The sequence below is a fragment of the Chelonia mydas genome, chromosome 3 (genome assembly GCF_015237465.2).
Source record: "Chelonia mydas isolate rCheMyd1 chromosome 3, rCheMyd1.pri.v2, whole genome shotgun sequence".
Classification (NCBI taxonomy): Eukaryota; Metazoa; Chordata; order Testudines; family Cheloniidae; genus Chelonia; species Chelonia mydas.
In genome coordinates this window covers 187,566,101-187,589,806 of record NC_057851.1, presented here as the reverse complement: position 1 = coordinate 187,589,806, position 23,706 = coordinate 187,566,101, and the positions used below count along the sequence as shown (strand labels likewise).

Below are 23,706 nucleotides of genomic sequence, written 5' to 3'. Positions count from 1 at the left end.
CTAAAAAAACGACTTCTATAAATTCGACCTAATTTTGTAGTGTAGACATACCCTAGATGTCTCAATCTGACACTGAACGTGGGAAAAGACAGACACTTTGTTAATTGTCATTGATGGTTCCACTACTGAATCGTATTTTGTGGAAGTTGGTTTGGTTGGATTGTACCCAATGTCATCAGCCGGGAATGTCTTAGAAGTTTGATCCCAGTCTACTCAAACCAATGAAGAGACTCAAATAGGCTTTGGATCAGGCCCCACATCTGGAAATTGCATAAGGCCAAAAAGTCATCCCAAGGACACTGCCACAGGGACACGGACACGAATTAAGTCAGATTGAACTGTAGAGTGAAGAACACAGAAAAACTGAATATGGAGGTTAGCTGGTAACAAATACAATTCAATAGAATACTGGTATAAAGTGGGAACAACTAAAAAAAAAGAGAACATTAAATGTATTTTCACCTGACTGCAGACAAGTGATAGAGCAGCCAGGTAGACTGGTTTGAATGACAAGTGGCTGGACTAATGTTATAGCAGCTAAAAATGGTTGTTTAAAGACTTAAGATTATAATTGATAAGAATCCGAACTGAAGGAACCAACATGCGATGAAAGAAATACATTTCAAAAATATGCCCCAAATCCCTGTTTTCTACAGTTGTCCAGGGCAGTGTATAGATAAACGCAGGTTCTATAGAGAAAGACATGACTTCTCCATTTTAAAGACTGTAACTTCAGGGGACTCAGGCTTTTTCATCAGGAGACAAATCTAATTTCCCCCCTGAAAATGAGATCTTTATCCCCCTTTGCCATAGCAAAAGCAACACTGCCGGACAATACTTTCCAGCTTGTGAGACAGGAAGAATACTAAATTGCTCTCCTAATACAGTCAGTTGGAATTCTGTCTACAGCTGTTACCAGAAGGTCACATTTACATTGTACGCTCTTTAGAGCAGGGACAGGCTCTCCTCCCTCATGTATCACCAGACACAGCACTGTCACTATTTCCAGATATACTAACTATTAAAAAAGACCTAGGACAATAATTATTATTTGGTTCCACTATTAAGGCACTGAGCTAGAACTCAGGAGACCTGGGGTCAACTTCTAGTTCTGTCAAACTTCATTTAACGTCTCTATGCCTAAGGTCTCCATCTGTAAAATGGAAGCAGCAATGCTTTTCTATTCCACAACAGCACAGATAAATACCTGGGAGGTGTTCAGCTAATATAGCGTTGGGTCATATAAGTATCTAAACTCTTCTGCATGCAAACTGTTTATTTTCTTTGCAATATAATTTCAGGTAACTGCATTATCGCCTTGACTAGTTGCAAGCAACTCATTCTCTATAGTTAAATAATAATAATTTACAAATCCTATGTGAGCATTCAGAGCAGCAAGAAACTCAGGATCTTGTTGATACATCCATCTACTTTTATTGTGCTGCAGCCATTTTTTTCAAGGAGATCTATTCAGAGCACGTACAACATTTGATTAACTTCCATTTATAGTATATTGAATGCCATTAAGGTTAGATAAAGGTCAGTCTTTTACTGTTAGAGTAAAACTACTAGAGGAACCGGAAGTGGCTTAAATTCTTCCCATTTTATTGGCCTCTACAAACTTTAAGACTGCCCTTAATTGCTGGGTTTGTTTAAGGCCTACATACTATTCTGTTTGTACAATCAACTTTAGGACACCAAGTTGATGGACTCTCCCACACTGACTGCAGAGCAGATTTCCCACTTCCTCACAAGTGACTGTGGAGGTATAGTGGCCCTGAGGAGCCAGATGGGGCTAGACAGTCCAAACCCCCTCAGTCCCCATGAGTTACTGGACACTCAGCCAGAGGCTGCCTCAACTTTTATGCGCCTCTCCATATTGGTTTCCCCTGCATTAGAGCACCCCACCGTGCCGGCTTGATTTTTGAGGCTAGAAGCTGATTTTTTCTGTGGGAGCTTCAGACCTCTTTGCCCCACTCAGATCCGGGGTCCTGTCAAAGGGTGAAACAGTCATTCTGCTCGCCTGTGGGGCTTTCTTGACAAACTACCGTTTACAGGGATTAATGGCCACCTGGTGGCTGTACCTTCCCTGCCCTTCTATGAAGACCGACCTCAGAGGACAATGCCATAGGCCTCAAAAGCGCCCCCAGCTGCTGATCGTGATTCACCACAGCCATGTCTCCTCCTCCTCCATCTCCTCTTAAATCTGATGTGGCTTTTGGTTCAATTAAGTACTTCTGAAGTCCCAAAATATTTTTAAGGTTAGCATTACACTGTGATTCTTAAAAGGAAATTGATCGTCCTTAGCATTTTGGACCTCTTCGAAAAAAACAACAGCATGTAATTCTTCAGGACGGACTCCCCTTCACACATGCCCCCCTGAAGATTATTTTTAAAAATACTGTAACAGTGCACCAGATGTTGGAGCACATGCCCAACCCCAGTGCCCTCATAACAGTCATGGTCCCTTTAAAACTGGAGTTTGTAGTCACAGGAGCAAGCATATTGAGTGGAGTCCCACAGGGTTCTGGGTCCAGTTCTGTTCAATATCTTCATCAATGATTTAGATAACGTCAGAGAGTACACCTATAATGTTTGTGAACAATATCAAGCTGGGAGGGGTTACAAGTACTTTGGAGGATAGGATTAAAATTCAAAATGATCTGGACAAACTGGAGAAATGGTCTGAAGTAAATAGGATGAAATTCAGTAAAGATAAATGCAAAGTACTCCATTTAGGAAGGAACCATCAGTTTCACACATACAAAATGGGAAATGACTGCCTAGGAAGGAGTTGTATGGAAAGGAATATAGGGGTCATAGTGGATCACAAGCTAAATATGAGTGAACAGTGTAAATATGAGTCAACAGTGTGCAAAAAAAGAGCAAACATCATTCTGGGATGTATTTGCAGGAGTGTTCTAAGACAGACATGAGAAGTAATTCCTCCACTCTACTCCACCCTGATTAGGCCTCAACTGGAGTATTGTGTTCAGTTCTGGGTGCCACATTTCAGGAAAGATGTGGACAAATTGGAAAAAGTCCAGAGAAGAGCAACAATAACGATTAAAGGTCAAGAAAACATGACCTATGAGGGAAGACTGAAAAAATTGGGTTTGTTTCGTCTGGAGAAAGAGAAGACTGAGGGGGGACATGATAATAGTTTTCAAGTACATAAAAGGTTGTTAAAAAGAGGAGGGAGAAAAATTGTTTTTCTTACCCTTGGAGGATAGGACAAGAAGCAGCGGGCTTAAATTGCAGCAAGGGAGGTTTAGGTTGGACATTAGGAAAAACTTCTTAACCGTCAGGGTCGTTAACCACTGGTGGTTAACACCTGTCAGGGAGCTCTATAATACTTAGTCCTGCCTAAGGGGGACTGGACTAGACGACCTCTTTAGATTCCTTCCAGTCCTATGATTCTATGACCTATAGGAAGACTGATAACTGGGTTCCTGCCTCCTAGGCAGGAGAGAGCTAGGATCAAAGACGACCCAGCTTGTGTTTCTCCATAGCAGTCAGGAGAGGTTTCTGTGGGGGAGGGATGTCACCTCTTCTCTCTTCCCTCCAGCTTATGGAAAGCAAGGGGAGGTTTTGTTACTATATGTTTGAGCTTTTTGCATCTTCCGTTACTAAAACTCACCATGAGGAAAGGGATATCAAACTAAACTCAAGTGTTAAGGCCTTATTTGGACTGCACCAGATGGTGGGGGGGAAGTTGTAAGCTGATGAATGTGCCCACTGGCTCTGGTCCTAATGAAGAAAGTCCTAATCTCTTGAGGCATCAGAGTCTTGCCAATGGGGCAAGAACAAAGTACTGCAGAAGAAAATAAAGTCCAGAAGCCAGAAGTCTTTCAACATCACTGTCACCAAAGGACAACTTTGGAATCTGAATCAGAAGAACCGAAGGAGGAATTCCAGAAAAGACTCTTATAGCTTCAAAGGCTTCAGGCAGGCAAGCAGTCATCCAGATCTTTTACACTCAATCCTTTCTTTTGAAGTGAAGGAAAGGTCGATCTGAGTTAAAAGGTAGTAAGAGCATTAAGAAATACATCCTTATCAGCTAAATGCCTGGACATTCAAAGTAAAGGTTTCCAACATTTGAAGTAATTTGAAAAGTGGAAAGTGTGCAAATTCAACAGTTAAGGTCAACCTAACAGCCTTAACTCTGCACTCATAATGCTGCTAGACTCCTGCTAACCTCAGAGTTACAAACACCTCTGAAATGGAGGCCGTTTATAACTCTGAAATGTTCACAACTCTGAACAAAATGTTAGGGTTCTTCTTTCAAAAGCTTACAACTGAACATTGACTTAATACAGCTTTGAAGCTTTACTATGGAGGAAAAAAGATACTGCTTTTACCCATCTTCATTTGAAACAAGCACAGAAACAGTTTCCATACTTTGTCAAATCCTCTTTTTAGCCTTTCCTGTATTTTTTAGTAGTTTCTGTTTAACACAGTGCTGTACAGTGTTTGCTTCTTTTTTTTTTTTTTCATCTCTACTGCTTGATTGCGTACTTCTAGTTCCAAATGAGATGTGTGGGTGACTGGTCAGTTCGTAACTCTGGCGTAAGTAACTCTGAGGTTCTACTGTAGTTATTTTAGGTCTTCCTGAAGACAGATCTGAGATGCTTTGCAGAGCAGGCATTGTGAATTCCTGCCATTTGCTCTAGGATACTACGATACCACCAACCTATATGCTAAAATTAAACATGTAGGTGGGAAGTAAAGGAAAAAGGGACTGAACTGGTAGAATAGGTAAGCAAGGGAACCGCTGCAGTTAGGGTTGCCAACTTTCTAGCCGCACAAAACCGAACACCCTAGCCCTGCCCCTTCCCACGAGGCCCTGCCCCCTGCTCACTACATTCCCCTTCCCTCAGTGGCTCGCTCTCCCCCACCTTCACTCACTTTCACTGGGCTGGGGTGTGGGAGGGCTCTTACTGGGGCTGCGGGCTCCAGAGGGTGGGGCAGAAATGAGAGGTTCAGGGTGCGGGAAGGGGCTCTGGGCTGGGACAGGGAGTTGGGGTGCAGGAGGGGGTGAGGACTCCTGCTGGGGGTGTAGACTCTGGGGTGGGGCAGGGGAATGAGGGATTGGGGGTACAGGAGGGGGCTCTAAGCTGGAGCAGAGGGATTCGGAGTGCGGGGGGGGGCTGTGGGTTGAGGCAGGGGGTTTGGGTGCAGGAGGGGGTGAGGGCTCTGGGCTGGGGGTCAAGGGTTCAGGGTTGGGCTCTGGGCTGGGGATGAGGGGTTTGGGGTGCAGGAAGGGGCTCTGGGTTTGGCGGGCAGGCTCAGGGCTGGGACAGGGGGTTGGGGCTCGGGCTTACCTTGGGCAGTTCCCTGTCAGTGGCGCAGCGAGGGGGGGCGCTAAGGCAGGCTGCCTGCCTGTCCTGGCACCCAGTGGTGCTGGAACATTTTTAGTAGTGTGGGTGCTGAAATCCAGCCCCCTTACCCCTGTCCATCACACCCCCCCCCTTCCTGAGGCTTGGAACAGGGCTGTGTCTCTGGGAGAGAGGGACCTGCACATGGGTAAGGGGGCCAAGGCCACAGCCGGGGGCGGGCCTGGGGCCAGGAGCGGAGCCCTGGGCAGGGGCCAGCAGCCGGGACCCCATGCGCGGGGGCCAAAAGCAGAGCCCCAGCTGTGAGGCCAGATGCAGGGCTCCGGGTTTGGGGGCAGCAGTTGGGGCCCCAGGAGCAGAGCCCTGGGTGAGGGGCCAGCGGGCCCCACGAGCGGAGGCTTGAGCACAGGGCCAGTGGCTGGGAGGCAGGGCATAGGCGTGGAAACCACGTCCCGCACCTCTACTTCCCACACCTATGCTGGCACCGCATGCAGCAAACAGCCAGCAGGTCCAGGTCCCAGGCGAGGGACCCAGGAGGCTCCACGCGCCGCTGTCTCCCACAGGCTCCTCCTCCTGCTCCCACTGGCCAGGTCCCAGGCAATGGGAGTGCGGAGCCGGTGCTTGGGGCAGGGGCAGCGTGCAGAACCCCGTGCCTCCCCTGGCCTAGGAGCTGGGCCTGCTGGCTGTTTCCGGGGCGCAGCGTGGTGTCAGCCAGGACAGGTAGGGACTAGCCTGCCTTAGCACTGCCAACTGGATTTTTAACAGTCCAGTCGCCAGAGCTGACCGGAGCCTCCAGGGTCCCTTTTCAACCGGGTATTCTGGTCAAAAACCAGATACCTGGTCTCCCTAGCTGCAGTGCTTGAGTGTCTGACTAAAGAGAAGCAGCTCTGAAGAAGGCCTAGTAGCAACGTTGTGAGTAGGTGAGTAAGAAGGACAAAGCTGTGAACATCAGTGAAAGGTATATTGGCATGGATGGTGGCAACTGAAGTGTTCATTTACGTTTTTAAACTCAATTAAGAGACTCGTTTTCAATGCGATATTTCTCCTCTCACACATTGTCAGTTTAGAGTAACACAAAACAGAGAATAAAATGAAGTTTGAGGAAATTTAAGTACCATATATACTCGATCATAAGCCGGTTCATTTATAAGCTAAGCCCCCCAAGATGGATAAGTAAAATTGGAAAATTTTTATGACCCATTCATAAGCCGACCCTATAATTCAGGAGTCAGCAAACTCTGTCTCCCAGGCCATCAGGATAAGCTGCTGGTGGGCTAAGATGGTTTGTTTACCTCGAGCGTCCGCAGGCACGGAGGTAAACCTAAATAAACCTGACGGGCTGGGACAGCAACTGGGGGGGAAATTTTTTTTGGGGGGGGGGGGGGGGGGGGGGGAGGGGAAGAAGCTGGGTGTCAGGGGAGAGCAGCGTGGCCAGAAGCGGAGAGACTCTGGCCCCGCCTCTTCCCTTCTGGCTCTGTTGGCTGTGGTACCTCTCCTTGCCCCCTCCGTTGTGGGGAAGGGCTGTGTCCCACCTCTCCCGCTCTATACCCGTTCATAAGCTGACCCCCTTCTCTGATGCTTCCCTTTTTTACTAAAAAAATTCAGCTTATGAACGAGTATATATGATAAGTTTCCGTTTACTAAATCTGTGATGCTCATTGTTTGCTTCAATGATGATCTAGAAAACCATATGGAAATTTTAGCTGCATCGTAAGGTCAGTTTTAAAGCATAGTTACAATTTTATAATACCAGTCAAACTACTGTTCAAAGTTGTTTTAGAGAGATTCTCATTGAAACTTCGTTCAGCGTTTGTTGTGGCAGTAATAATGGATTATTAGATTATTTATTTGTGTAGAGACTTGTCTTAAAATACCAAATTGTTACATTTAAACAGACTAATTATTCAATTAATCATTTCAGTTGTACATAAACTCTGGGACACACATTCAAGAAGCAGCAAAAGAAATTCAGTTTAAACTAATAGTTTTTGAATGATGCACCCTGTCTCATATTAAAATGCAAGGGCAATGACAAGCAGAGTAGAAGAGAAAAATCTAAACTGAGGTATCCCAGATTTTACACAAGACCGCTGCTGATTTAGGCAGAAAATCCTTGTAGATTTCAACAAAATTCCCCACAGATTTCTGTTGCTCATTACTATTATCCCCTGTTGTAATTAGCATGTTATTGCACAACAGATGGCATTTGTTTCATAGCATATGCAAGATAAAGGAAGAGTGCTCGTTTAGTATGTCCAGCCAAATAAACAGGCAATTCAAGAATTGCATCATGAATTACAATATTTTTAAACCAGCCTTACCTACTTTCATCCTTTGCTACACAAAATTATTTGTGTAGTACATACCGATCATAAAAATCCCATTATATTTATTCTTAAACTAAAGCAAGCAATGACATGGTTTGAATGAGTAATTATCAGCAAAAATAATAAATAATGCTAACAAACACTTATAGGGGGTTTCATCTCAAGACGGCCCCGTTTTACAGATAAGGAAATGGAGGTACAGAGAAAAAATGCAACTTGCCCAAGATCATAGAGCAAGTCAATGGAAGAGCTGGGCAGAAAACCCTAACCTCCTGACTCCCAGTCCTGTGCTATTTCTACTGGATCCTTGTCTTTTACAAATGAGATTTTTCTTGTGATCCTGTACATAGGTATCACAACCGCAAACGAACAGAAATTCAGTACGCCAGACATCAAGTCATCTCCTTATTCCCAACAATTTTCAGTTTCAGAGGCTAGAGTTTCTGGTCCTGATGCAGCCATATTAGTGAACCGGCATGGGGAAGCTTACACAAAAACACGTCTCTCTCCAACTATAGCCATTAGTCCTTAAACATTTGATACATTACAAATTTTAGATGATTGATAAATGTGGTATACACACAGGTTTGAAACGTACAAAACAGCAATTCACACAATACTTTTAGTGCATGTAAAATATATTTTTTTTCATTCGGCTTCATTTTGGTGAATGCAGAATGCATCTTTTATTTCAATCAGAAATCTTCACTGTAGTACATATATTACAATATAACAGACTAATCTGTAAGAATATTTTGCAGATACACGAAGGCTATTTCAGTAATTCAGCACAAGCTCATTCTAATTCACAAAAAATAAAAAAGGATATATACCATGAACACATTCTCAATTTAAGTATTTTCCAGGTAAATAAATCAGAAAAATTATGCTCCTAAGTTATATAAACATAGTATATCATGCACAATTCAATGCACCTTCCTTCTCTTCCTAACCCCTCACATCAATTACTGCCCATGAAGAGGGGGCACCCACCTAGACAAGTTGTTTCCTAGGCAGCATCTATTTTCCTCTCAGAATTTTATGAAAGGATGAAGATTAAAAGATTGATATTACTTATGAAAACTGACATATTAAGCATAAATGAAAAAATATATGTTCCTTAGAAGAAGTCACACAGTATTTACTTACAGATCATGTACAGAATTAAAGAGAACCAGAGGAGGAAAGGGGAGGCAGAGAAAAAGGAAATGTAAAAATGAAATCATAGGTATCAAGAGAATACATATACCTGCTGGGAGATGCCATTTCTTCTACATTTTATACCCAGGGTGCTCTGTCTTACCATTATTACCACTATAAACCTTCTGATAAAATGGATCGTCTTTTCCTGACCTGAGTACCAGCTGGCTGCCTGAAAAGTGGCTTCCCCCCATGTATGATTCAGTCTCCTTGACAAATATACTGCATTGTACTAGATGAGTCATCAGAGGGTTATTCTGCATATTATTGGCCTGTTGTATCATTACTCATATTCAACATCCTGCTTCTCAGAATTGAGGCACGCTGAACTGACTGAAGATCTCTGCCCCCTTGCCATCCCAGTTCAATGCTATGTTTTTTTAAAGAAAATTCTGTAGCTACCATTAATTAGTAATTCAGCAATTTCATAATAGCTCACGAACACACTGCTAAAATCAGTCAGAAATTACACAGAATCATTATCAGTGAATTGTCCCAAATTACAAAGAGGTTCAAAGTTGAAGGAAGGTATAATCTCTTTAGTGACTCCAAATTGCACTTTGTGCTAGCTGTTTATGCTGAATAATGTTCATATTATATCATGTTAATCCTAAAAGTTCAAACTACTTGACACTTCTGTAAGCAGCAATCTGCACCTATCAATGGGCTGGTCTACGATACAATTTGTAATAGTGTTTTAGTACGTGTTCGCTAACGTGATTACAAATTGCAGTGTAAACAAGGTCAATGTATTTCCAAGTACCACATATAGTTAAATGCAAAAGAAACTGGAATTAGCATAATGTTAACATTGAAGTTCTCAAGTCAGGAAATTCCCAAAAGTTTCTACCACAGTGTTGGCCACACATATCACATGTAGCATTTCTTATTCCTGTTTTTCTTATTAAATGTAAAATAGAATGTATTACTACTTAGGTTTGTCTTTATTATATAATATACAGTACATGTAACTTTTAAAGTCACAATACAAGAAAGCCCTTAAGCACATGTTTAATTTTAAGCATGAAATCAATGAGACTTAAGAACATGCTTATAATTAAAAACATGTTTAAGGGCTTTAGTGAATTGGGGTTTTCATGCTTACTCACCCTTAAAGTTACACACATTTCTTTGGATTTAAATTTCCCCCTTTTTTTTTTTTTCCTGAAAACAACAATGCTTCTACAGAACTGCCTTAGCATTTTTTTTCCTGCCATGTTTAACACTTGTGAAAATTCCAACTCTAAAAATATTTATAACTTTAAAGTAGTGACCTGATTTATGAATGAATAATTTTCCTTGCAGACAGATTCCAGCTTCAGCCATTTTTGAGTAATCCAAGCTCAAAGTGTGTAATCAGAACATAAGGCAAAATTATTTTCCCCTTGATGTTCGCATAACTCAAAAATGGCTAAAATTATATTGCACAAGCTTCCTTTAAGAAGCCTGGAAGAGTTCAGTCCAAAAGATGACAAAGTTATGAGAAAATGAAAGGTGTTTAGAACAGAAAAATACATTTTATTTTAAAGTGAAAATGCCAGGGTGACCCATTTATAACATTGCTTTATTTTGTAGCATACACAGGACTCTAATCATATTCCCAAGCCTTGCTAGAGACTTGGATAGCACAAAATAGGAACTACACATTTTAACTTTGTTGTAACTAGGTCAACTGACAACTGTATTGTACCCTATCCCGAATTCTTCTGTTCATAGTGTAGAAAGGCCCTTAAATTTGATGGGTAATTGTTTTCACTAAAAAGGGGGACAATTAAGGTACGACCTCATGAAAGATCAACAGTGACATGGCATATCTTGATGTGCGAATAGTTACAACTTCCTTATATCCAAACAGATGGTGGCCTGTCCCGCATATTTGTAAGGGTGTAAGTTGATTCTTTACTTTCCTGTTCTGGCTTCCCAGGTCGATGGGGGTAGGGAAAGAAGCAGGCTCTGCAGAACCTCTATCTCCATTCCTAGAAAGGTGGCTCTGGCCCGCCAATGCACTGGGCAGTGCAGCTGCACCAGGGAGATATACCTTGAATCAAATATAGAGCTGGCACAGGTTATGTCTCCTTGGAGAAAGGGGAGATCTGGAAGACTGAATGATAGTCTCCTTACAGGGCTGCTCCTGAAAGACAGACTATAATACTTGCTAAACTTCTTTTCTGTTTAAGAATTGTTTCAAAGAAACTGAATTCTAAAATTAGATCCATTAATCCGAGGATCAGAGAAACCTAAGTGTGAAAGCCAAAAGAGTGAAACAAAAAACTAGGGAGTTAATTTTGCTGCACCATCTGGTTTTCAAAGATTCTTCTAAAGCAGAGATAAAATACAGAATATTATGTAGCTTGTAATGGAATATCAGCCTAGCTTGTCCCTCTTTCAAATACCCTCCAGGTTTGAAGATATACTACCCAAACTTCAGCTCCCAGTTTGGCAACAGTGCTACAATCCTTAAAAAAAAACAACCCACCAGTGTTTGAGACTAAATGCATGTATTCCCACTTGTTTTGTGCTACATTGACTATCCTCTAACATTTTAGTATGCTTCCTGACTTGGACTACGGTGTGACTGTTCTAATATATGGACATTCTTTCTAATTTGGAGTGGAACACATAGTTTTGCTACTAGAAGACTGAAGTAAACATTACAACTGCACAGCTAACAAGGCACTACATCTGTGTTCCACTGCCTATATGCCCACAACAAGCCCAGTTCAAAGAGCTGAGGCAGTGGTCTGGGCAAGAGGAGACTATTTTCCCTGTGGCTATTGGAGTAATTACAGTTAAGGAGAAGGAAGTCAACCACTTTAAAAAAACAAAAAACAAAACCAAGTAATTTTAACAGGATTAACATTTAACAGCGAAACATTAAAAATGGGCCACTTGTCCAGTGATGCTGTGTTTTATCTGTATGTCTAAGGCTTTTTTTTTTTTTTTTTTTTTTTTTTTTTTTTTATTAAAGAAAGCACACCTTAAAGGAGTACTAAACAACCTTTAAAGTCTTCACTTTGAACATTTTCTATCCAGAATTTAATGGGTGCCTATTACTTCCATACACCCTTCCTTGCCCACAAAGAGTTCCAGTGAAACTTTTCTCCAAGTCACATTGTACTCAAAAATTGTGATCAGAGCAGTGATGGGAAGAGAATGCTCTAGTCTTACACCCTTAAAAATCATGTCAAATCTTACAGTGTGCTTGTCTCAAAAATAGTTGAAAGTCTACTTATTTGTAGTCAGGTAGTGTTGAAAACATCCCAACCAATAGCAGGATCCCACTATGCTACACCTTAAGTTGCTGGTGAAAAAAAGCAAGACTATAAAAATGACTAGATCTAATATAATGAGGTAATTCTCTCAGGGTTGTTCTTTTACAGCCATGTTATTCCAAAGTTATATCCCTAAGTATATTAGGCAACTAGGCTTCATAGCGTAGACAAAGCATTTCATAAGAGACAAATGGTCTATAAACATCAGGCGTGAAGCATTTTTTTTTTAAACCTGGTTATAACATGGTTTTGCTTCTGTCCAGAGTCAGGGCCAGACAATGTTTACAACTCACAGTTCCCCCACTACATTAAATGTCATTACTTAAGCATTTCATAGCGCAGATGGGTCCTAATGCCTTGGAGTTTAACTAGAAGCTGTTATGGGGAAGTCAAATATTTATTTTTGGTACCCACCACTGGACGAAGAAAAAGGTATCAAGGATTCCTTCCCTCTACTTCCTGCAAGGATACCTCAAGCAGCAGTGGCCTCTTCCTGTTCTCAACTCCCTCACACACGACCAGCAGCAAGTGCTTTCAAACTTAATTTTTTAATATTTTTATAACGAAGTCCCTGGACAATAACAGCAGGCCTGAAACTACCCTATCACTAACCTCACAGTCACACCACTTTATGCTCCTCCCACCACCCTGCTGCTCCACACAAGAGGAATTCCAGACAGCGGCAGCACAGCGATCTAGTCACCCTGGGAAGCAGAGGAAGTGATGTTGCATTCTGACAATAGAAGTGTTTCCTTTTCCCCCTAAAGCTCTAAAGGGCTACCGTTTTTCATCCCCTGACACTGACAGAATGCTCACAAATGTTATAATTCTTGTAAATATTCTGGAATTCAGGTGTTTTAGAATGAGAGCAAACCAAACTGGCTGCTCTTCCAAACTGAAAACTGGCGGCAATTTCCTGCTAGCAAACCTGGGGGATGTTAGAAAACCACACCACTCCCTCCTGCCACTTGCCAGTGGTGAGAAAACACATGGTCATGCAGCGGGTTATATCTAACAGATTTGAATGGTACGTGTGTTTGGGAGAAAAAGAGGAGGAAAATGGGAGACTGATTTCTACTGTCTCAGAAAATTTTCCCCAAAGCTGGGAGCTCCTGAACCCTGTTACTCTAAAGGTGTAAACAAAATACCCACAGTGAAAGACCAGCAAAACTAGGATGAGAAAACCAGGTGAGCAAAGTCAAAGTAAACTGCATATTCGATAAACGTGAGAGAGTTTGGACAACAGCCCTTGAGGATCGTAGAGTGAAATCCTGACCGTAATGAAGTCAATAGTAAACATTCCCATTGACTTCAACAGTGTTAAGATTTCACATCTTGTCTCCTACTTGTCAGGATACTGAAAGAAGCTAAAGGCCATTACACTTTTTAAAACCGTCTTTTGAGAGCCTCCCTACCTGAGGCTCAGAAGGATTTCACATTAGAAATCAAATGGGCTCTTCAGGTCAAACCAGTACAATGGTACAAGCTGAGACCAATGATGTTATTGGTGAAGTAAACACTTAACTCAGAGCTAGAGTACTACTAATTCTTAGGAAACGAGTTTCTCTCCTTTAAGGAAGTAAAAGAGAAACTGCCTGAGAACTTCTGGATTTCCCTGTGTTTTATTATTTTCAGAGTTTTCTATCCTTGAAGAGACTTTTTTTTTTTTTAAACAAGAGAAGCTTTGGCCTTTCGAATGCAACCATTTCTCTTTAGATGATCCCTAGAAGCTTTATAGGAGACTGTACCGGGTTCTCACAAGAAGTCTCCCCTTAAAAAAGGGCAATCGTGATTGTTTGGAAATCAGAGCAGTGTGCTCAACTCCAGTTTGACTCTTGACAAATTGTTTCATTTCATGTGAAAATATATTTGGGCTGCTTAAATATGCTACATACGCCAGTATAATGTCACTACTAAATGGTAACCACAAGTACAAAGGCGACCCCCCCACCAGTATATCAACAGATGCTGGAGAATGTGTGTACCGAAAGGCAAACAGTGTCATATACTGTGGGCTTGTACCAACATTTCCTGTCCACTTCTAGTCTACGAATCTGGAAACGATTGCAGGCATTCCTTCAAAAACACCTGGGTATTGTGTACACTTGACAATTCCATGATCTAATGTAGATGGACACCCTGTTATTAAATAAAAGGGTCCAGACGACATGACAAGTTGCAGAGGTAATATTCCTTGCAGCTTCAAACTGAAAAATCCACTTGCTTGACAACCATGGCAACAAAATGTATTTGTTTAAAAGTATCCACCTCAATACTATTGAGGCCAATGGCTCTCAGCAATTTGTGACAGCTACATTTACTTGTTTGTGTATGAGATTTAGGATCTTTTAGATAAAAAGATAAAAGAATTTACATTCTCTTCAATTTTGTGCATAATAATTATTGCAGCGATGGATATTTTAAAGCATGCTGTAAGATTTCAACCGGAGGTCAGAGGGATTTGTTTTTCTGCTTGTTTTCTTTGAAAAAGAAAAGAAAAGTTAGCGTCTTGCCAGATTCCATGTATTTATTAGCCGTTTCTGAACTGGACATTTTAAATGGATAATACACACCAAACTGAAGACCCTCCATACCAAGAAAGCACCAGTTTATAGCATATGCTTTTCTTCTAAGCACACCAATCTTCAGTATTTTTCAGAATATACACAATGACGTTTTCTGTGTCCACCCTTTGTCAACACTGTGGTTTCCATTTTCCTGTGAGAACAGCACCAGCGAGGGCAACCTATGACTTTCCTTATGAGGTACTTGCTTGTCAGAAGTGAGATTTCCCCCCTCCCTTCTTAAATTTTTAAGATAAACTTAACTCAAAGGCAGGCAGGAGGGTGGGGATTACCTACCTTCTGACTTGTCACCCCATTCACCCAAAAATAATAGTTGCTAGGATGGTGACTAGAATGTGTGGCTGAATTTTGCTGACAATTTCACAAAATGTTGAACATTTTCATTTTGCCCATTTTTCCTACCTGAATTTCACTTGCCCTAATTGTGGGTATATCCAAACCACATGTATTTAGCGGATGCTAGTGGAAGAATGGATGCTTATCTGGACCCCAAATTGCCAAATTTTGCCCAAATCCAGATTTATTTCAGGTAATGGGTGACATAATATTTCCCAATGTTTTACAGAAAGAGCAAAACAGACTTCTGTGCACAAGCTAAAAATCGGGGCTTCACCCAGTAACACTATGTCTATATTGTCTCTGGAGCTGGAGGAATGACAAAAGGGAAAATTCTACACTTAAAAGGTAGGTGGTTCTACTTTGAAATGGACACACTTTCAGATCAATTTCCTAGCAGGAAAATGCAGAGATACAGCATGAAAATAAAGCACACCAGAGCTTACACACCAAGTTGAATAAAAATGGTCAGTACTTCACTCTGCATAATGAACATGCATCAAAGGAACAGATCAGCCTTGTTAAAATGTTAAAATGCATAAAGTAAACAAAATCTTTTAAAAAGGCTGATCTAATGGCAATGTGTTCCCCAGGTGCCATGGTGAGGTCACGTACACAGACGGAAGGTCCATGCCCAGTATTCGAACAGGATGTTTTGGCTCAGAAACAAGGTGATTAAGCAAGCACAAACTGCCAAGTGGATTATCCAAGGTCCTGCATCCACTAGAAATGAATTTTCAAAGAGTACATATTGTTGGTAATTACATGGTAATATACATATGCTATCCTTCTTAAAATAATTAATATATACATCTCAGAATAATTAACAGGGGGACTGGACATCATAATTCACTTGCCGATACGGTTAACATCCTGTACCAAATCCACATCTCCTTGAATCTAACCAAGTGATGCTTCAGTATTAAATATAAAGGGGCTGCTTCAGAGGTCACATGTCTAAAATAGAATTATTTTGTTTTGTATAGGAGCAGAAGAAAACCACAAAGATTATGCCTTTTTACCTTCAGCTACCATCTGCAACTAATAAAAATCTATTCCTTATGTCTGAAGTCCACATCAGATTTCCATGTAATTAGAAAATCTGGAGGTTCTTGGCAGTATTAAACATTAGGATCTATAAAGGACTGGATAAAAAGGAAGCCAGACAGGATCCCTTTTTTATCCAGAGTAAGTTGCCCGTTTATCAGTGCCAGCATCAGAGCAATGCAAACTTTCAAACCCACATTTTCTCCACTGCAAGTGCAACGTGGAGGAGGAGATAAGTCATTACAACTGGGATACCAGGGATAGTGGTGTAATTCAGCACATGCCACAGAAACTTAACATGTTGCCAAGAAAAGTGTAAGTTACTGGAGGCCTAACAGATCAACCCAGCTTTAATGGATTTAGCGATTTTAAGAAGTTGGTACTTAATGCAAGAGTTCAATTCCAAACAGAAAGTCCTAGGCAGAAAGCCAGCTACTCATCCCCAAACGGAATTTGCATAACCACATGAACAGTTCAGGAATCCTTCCCCATTTCTATGGGGGTTCTTAAGTCCAAGCATTCTGTGTTGAGCTTTAGCCCATCTGTTTATTCAGAGGCAGCAACTCTTTCTACTCTCTCAAACTGGCCACTAACCTGCGTTTCATTTGCTCAATCACCATGGCATTTACACTGTTTAGAAAGATGGGATAGGCAAGCTTCATGCAAGGCTACAGCTGATGCCAATCCACAGAAAGTCCAGCAGGAAATGTTTTGGGAACTTGTTCACTTATCTCACAGAGAAGAAGAGTGACATACTGATCTCCAGCAAAGGCTGGGAAGTCACTGTACTTCAGGTTAATTAGCCCATCACACTACCAATGTCTTGAGTTTTAAGTCGTGGACTCCCATCCCAATTTCTCTAATATGCTGGGCTGTGGACTTGGTTTGACAGCATCTTCCACTGTCCAGTAGCCATCGAAGTATAAGGCGTTGTGAAAGACCGCAGAACAATTATAAAAACACCACATTATGTCCCGTCTACAATGGAGGCAAACAACATGCTAACTGAAACAATTTTAAAACCACCATTTTTACCACAGTGTTTTCTGTAGCACATACAGGCCCCTTCAACAGTACTACATCCCATTAGCTAGCATGTTCTCCTCCTCTATAAAATGGAGAACGTTTTTATAGTCCTTGATTACACAGTGAGCTGTTCAACAGTGGAGCTGAGAACTGATTTTCCTGAGAGGAGCATCTGAAGCCTACTCCTCTCCCCAAAGAAGGTAAGTTTTAAATAATAATTTGTTTCTGTGGTCTAGTTACACTAATCCAAAATTATGACTTCTCCTTAAACCCAACAGTCAAGGCAGAGGCAGCCAGTCAACAGTCAAGATTTTCACACCCATCAGTTCTGGGTTAGAACACAGAAACCACATTCACAATTTGGATCATTAAGACTGAATCAAAAGTTACATAATGGGTCTGTAGTGGATTCTGGAGTTGATCCCCATCCCCTACATAAATATATTTTAGGGGGACTAAAAGACATCTATTCAAAAACTGAGCTTAGTTTAGCTGGACGGGGAACAAGTTAATAGCATAGTTAAGAGAATGACTGCTCCCATCTCACTGAAGATGTTCAAGAAAACAAGGGGTCTGGGTTGAGTACAATAGTACAAACTGTTGATTAAAAGTTAATACCTCACTTATGTAGGCCCTTCCAACCAATGATTGCAGTGAAATATCATGTCAGTCTTGGAGCTGATATTAGATTGAGCAGTATCCCTTCTGTAGAACCAGGTAGTGTGCAGACAAAAGGATTCTAGCTGCACTTACTACTGAATATTAAATTTAGCTAAAGTAGTGGCTAGCCAAAACTAACACAAAGATAGTGACCTCTGGAATTTGGGGCTACATGCACATGTCCTAAAGGATGCCATTGGCTAAAACATACAAAAGGCACTTTAACCCGCCAACAATGCCTCATTGAGATTTTTCTAGCAAAAAGCTTTATTACTATGGACAATTTCCTATCATTCAGAGCAAAATTTAAAAAAGAACTAATAAAAACTAATTTGATAAAGACAGATAAGCATGTACAGGAAATACTTCTAAGATTATTAATCTACATTACTGGAGACAAAACCATGCCTGAGGAAATAAGCTAACTATGAAAATAGGAAGAAGTAGAAGTTTATTTTTTTAAATATTATTTAGAGTGAATATTTGTTTTTGTGAAGCTAAAGATATTGGCAAAACCCTCCCAGCTGCAGGTCCTGCTACTCTATACAAGGACAGTTGCAACAAAAGCGTCTTTACACAAGCCCACCACAGACCTCTGTTCCTTGCCCAGAAAGGCCACGTTTCAGATCTACAAGCTATTTACCTCACTAGCCACAGGTATTGCTATTCACCTTGTTTAGAAACCTTTACAAGTCATAATGTTGGCACTGTAGCTAAAGGTGCATAGATGATAATACAACAAAATAGGGTTCCTTTTCCATTGGCTTTTCCTAAAATAATATGCTGAATTAGTAATCTGTTGACAGCTTTCCTCACGTAAATGCTGTATTACAGACGCAGTGTCAGAGCACAACTTTGGTACTACAGCCACAGATTTGACCAGTCATGACAAGTTGTGCAGTTAAGGTAAAAGTTTCCATTAAAGACAATTATTGCACATGAGCAAATAAAGACAAGCTAAACTCATTCTACACACAGAATCACTTCATTTCACACACATTCTTTATTTGAAAAATTAACTTGTTTGGTATTGCCTTACTGGTTCACCCAATAGTCATTTTTGTTTAGAAAATGACCCACAATGCGGTATGGTGCTGCAAGAAAGATGGTTTTAAACTGGGATAACTGGGGATAGTGCTTCTTTAGGCACTGCCTGAAATCAGGGCAACAGGCAATTGTCTGGGTGGCAAATCACCAAAAGAGTCCTGCGATTAAAAGATTTATAATATTAAAAGAAAGGAATCAAAATCAATTAAAAAGAAAGAAAGCCAAAAAATGGTTAAGTCTGCTTCACGCAAGCTAACCTGGTTATATTTTGATTGCTAACACTAACATTTTCTTCCTTTTCTGAAGCATATATTTACTGTCTTCTACAAGAATCCAATAGACACACGGTAAACTATATACAAAATAAATATTTTGAAACAATTAAACTTGTCCTTACATAGTACATCTGAGGAATAGTGCAGTTCTGGATGACCTACGGTGCTGTATACATTTTTGTTGTTTTTAATCACAAACCCCCAAACAACTTAAACCCACATCCATTTGTTCTATTCCAGTAGCTATTTTAAAGTATCAAGTGAACCTTCATATAATCTGGGAGCCACAAGAAATCTGAGTCATTCAATTTAAGAATAAACTTAAGGTGAAAACTAAAATAAAGAGGAGTGAAGCCCATGTGTAAAACCCTGACAATGGAGCGCAGTAAGCATAGAAAAATTTGATCTTACTTTCAAAGAAAATGTTCCCTTCTCTGATACCCAATGCCATCTCCTTGTTTCCGGAAGATAGTGCCATTAATGAATGGCAAAATGATTTATTTTGTGGATAATGGGCACCCGAAGTTTCTTTGGTTATAGTGAGACTCCTGGTGTCTGATGTTAGAGAATGATGAATTCCAGAACATCTTCACCAAAGCAGGAAGTGACAAAGAATTTCAAAGCCGAGGAAGTTCCTAAATACTGTAGGTCAGCTGCAACTTGTTTGTACTGAAAGCAGTCAACAGTCTGAATTGGGACATTCTTCTCTTACTTTGGAGAATAACTCAAATTGTGTTGGCTTTGCCGTTTCATCTTTAATACAGTCTATATCTCCAAATTAACTATTCGTTTCCTGCAGTATTCCAGTTGGAGTTGCACTCTAACCAAACTACGAACATAAATTAACAATTGTTTAGTGTACACAACTTAAATAACTGTTTGGTACCCAAACTATAAAGTACCACACCACAGTATTTATATTTTACATACCTCAACTTGTACAAGTTATTGCCGCAATTTAAAATAGATTAAAAATAGCCAAACTAACACAGAAATAAAGATTTGGCTGTAATATACCTTAACAGCTATGAAAAAGTAAATAACTTCAAATGTTCTCTCAAAATAAATATTCCGCTAACTAGCTTTACACAGTGTAAAACTTCGAAGTGTGCCCCTTTCAGAGTATAGTTATAGTCAAGAAACTACGTCCCATTCCATACCTACTGCATATGAAGTGCCCCCATATTTATTCACTGTCAAGTGTTTTCAGTTTACAGGTCAAATAATTATTTTACAAAATTCTGCTTATGCCAATTTGCTTTATGACCTGATGCATGTGTAAAGTGAAACTTTGTTCTGCCTCATGCTTTGTCACTAAATAAGAGATTTTGCAAATATACAGTTCATTTGCACCAACCCTTAGTTTCTCACAAAAATAGGGCTGGAGTTATAATTGAAAAGTGACTCTAAAAATACTCATTTTACATAGCTGTTCCCCCAAGACTGCTTTTTTAAAGTATGTAAAAGCACCCTGACCCAGGGAAGTACGCTAAAATAAATGCTAAAATAAAATAATAAATAAAATAAAAGCTAAAATAAATAAATAAATAAATAAAAATGATATGATAAAATAAAAAATGACTTATTTAATATTGCTTGCTTTCCTGACAGTTAAATATTTACTGGGTTAGGACTTGCCCAGCCACTACAGAATTACAAGCTGTGCTCTGCTCTGCCTTACACACCAACATCATTAACTAAGTTTAGGTTTTTTTTTTTTTTTTTTTCAAAAAAAGGGCAACCCTTAAAGTTGAGATTAAGGTGGTACAAACACAATCTTTGTCATGCCTCTGCAAAAAACCACCTCGTGCACCTGCTGACGAAAGGAGGAAGCAGCAAATGAAGATATGTATCAGTGGAGAGAGAGGAGCCCTCTTGTCTCTCAGACATTTGCCAGACAGAGATGACAATCCCTCAACCCTGCCCCTTATCCCCCCGCTCAAATCCCAAGACAGCCCCAGGAGAAGGGAGTGCGAGTGCCACTGAGGGGGTCAGGAAACTGACATGCAGTGAAGCAAACCTGCCCAGCATGCTCACATTTACTTCAGTTAACACATACAGCTGCAGCCACATTGACCCCATAGGCAGAAGGCGGCAGCATTGACTCTGGTTCGGAAGGTGGGTGAGGGGGGAGGGTCTGGGTAGGCCTTAAAAATTTGGCTCCAGCAGACTTCTACTCCCCAGACCCTCCATCTTCTCCTCTTGAGAATCCAGGTACCTGAGGGCAAGGAAAACTGCATCCTATGTCTTGAACTGAGACCGGAGGTAATTTGCTCAACTTATTTCCTCTCCAGCTCTCATTGGAGGAAAACATGGGAGTGCTGCCCTCTGTGAAATACTGTATAGCACTCTGGATCTCTTTGGCTTCTCCTTCCCTCCCCAATCCCCAACATACTGCCATATCTGATCATTTGGTTAGGGCGGGGGAGAGGGAGAGGAAGCCTACCTCTGTCATAAGCCAGTGGGAGTCTTCTTTCCTAGCAGCAGGAAGAATGGAGAAATTAGACTTGGGAGAGCATTCCGTATCTGTACATACAGTTTTGTTTTAGTTTTAAATTACATGTAGAAAAAAGCAGAAAACACCTACACTACAAGGACAGATGTGACCTTACTTTGATTATAACATGCCCAATAAAATGTTAAGAAATTCCCTTTTCTGGCATTAAAATAAATAAAATTAAATATAGCCTAAAAATCCCTTTAAAATGTGTAAAGGTTTTTCTGCTCCTTTTTTGATATTTATAAGGATCTTTTCAGCCAGGAAGAAATTGGCCGGGGGCGGGACAGTGGAAAGTAACCCACTGCCCACCAAGTGCTGTCTGATGCACAAAGTAAGCCAACTGAAAACAAGAGAGAAAAAAATATTTCACTAATCTTAGGCATTACAATTTAACAGCAGATTCAAAATCTACAGGAAAGTGATTTTCAAGTTGATAGTGTCCTTTGGGAGGGGACCTTCATTTTCCCTTAGTAGTCAATGTTGAAGTGAATTTTATAAGCAAACAGAGAAACTGCACTACTTTTTGCTCAGGAAAAGGGTGGTCATGAATCAAAACATAGGAGAGATTAAAAAAACCAAAACACTGATGCTCTCTACACGACATGCAACCCTTCCCTTTTCACAAGGGTTTCATTAATTCTAGTTTGAGCATCCTCTAACAGAACTTAATATTTTTGAAGTATAGAAATAGGAGCCCGGCCTCAGTGCTTTGATACATTGCAGTGGTACAGGGAGCACCAGTGAAATTAATACACTTGCACAGGACAAAAATAAGCCACTATTGACTTTAATATGTACCAGGCTAATCATTGTTAAACAGGTTCTCTTCTATCAGGTTATTTTAAAATCATATCAGTATCTTCTCCCAAGAAGTGGTATTTTAGAGCACTAAACCTCTTATTTTGTTCTCAATTTAAATGCCAATGCTGTGTCAAAAAACACATTTTGCAAATATTTAAATAGCCAGTACATAATTTTTAAAACCATATTTTTCAGAATTTAGATTCAGCATCAATATGCTTTACTGGATTATATGTGGATATTCTAGGCTCTACTCACAGTCCTTTCCTTGGGAATTTGTGTATTGCCAACACATACATTATAACGATTCCCTTCCCAACAGGATGAGAATTGGTGTGTTATACCAATATACAGAAGCTTCATCCGCTTTCACTAGCTTCTCTACTATCAATTCTCCTCCCTCCAGAAGTGTTTGCAGAGAGAGAAAGGGAGAGAGAGAGCGCAAATGCAACCACCAGTGAAAGGAACAAGCGAGTGGGCTTGATGCTGGAGATTCGCCAGTACTGCATAGAGGTGGCTACTCACAGCCTGCTGCCAGGAGCAGCTCAAGGGGAAAGCACTATCACAGATCCCTGGGTGGTTCTTCATAAGCAGCAACTCTGTTCCCGAAGGTTTGTTGAATACCCTGACTTCCAACTCACTGCAGTTCCTCCGACCCAATATTCAGAAGTCCCCCTACAGTCAGACTGATTGGACTGCCAAGGTCCCTTTGTACACCGCACAGTTAAGACTCCCTTCTCCCTCAAGCCTGCAGTAGGAGAAGAGAATTAACATGGGTATTGTGCTGGTCCCACAAGCAAAGAATCTTAGCAAAGAGTCAGTTCCTTGGCATTGCTCTCACACAAGTCAAAGTCTTCTCAACTTCCATCCTCCCTAAGAGAGCTTGTTTCATGCTATGAAGTGAAGGATGGGACTAGGCAATAAATCCAACCTAAAATTAAAACTATTAAAATCAAATAATCCTCAGCGAGTGGTTTACTAAGGGGAGCAGAATTTAAAAATGTGAGATTTGCAAGCGGGAACAATACTTAAATTGCTTACAAATGTTCATTGTAAACCTTTTTCTGTTCCCTGCAAAAAACTTTACAGCTGAAGTCCACCTATTTCTGGTCTCATCTTTATTTGTTCTATGAGATGGGAAGGAAAATATTCAGGTTACCAACCTGCTTCAAAGGAAGAAATTGTGCAGTGCTTCTTCAGAACAAGTGACTGGTACTAAATTAGTTGGGCTCCCACCTTGTGTCTTGTTAGCGTATTGCATGCCAATTAGTGTGCACTGCACTAGGGGGGGCCA

General features: G+C 40.7%; 1 protein-coding gene across 7 annotated transcripts in view; it reads right to left on the bottom strand.

Annotated features, from left to right (window-relative positions):
- The window catches only part of SPRED2 (sprouty related EVH1 domain containing 2), an 82,699-nt gene that overhangs the window by 36,034 nt on the left and 22,959 nt on the right, over window positions 1-23,706 (bottom strand). Inside the window, exon 1 of one of the 7 annotated variants that reach the window (XM_043543949.1) lies at window positions 19,523-19,541. The exons of 5 other annotated variants lie outside the window; for them this stretch is intronic. Coding sequence is in view for 1 of the 2 variants with exons in the window: in XM_043543948.1 (XP_043399883.1) it covers window positions 8,913-8,929 (17 nt within the window). In the remaining variant the exon portion in view is untranslated. Of the gene's footprint in view, window positions 1-8,912; window positions 8,945-19,522; window positions 19,542-23,706 lie in introns of those variants that run through there. One more of the 7 variants, XM_043543948.1, reaches the window with a different exon arrangement.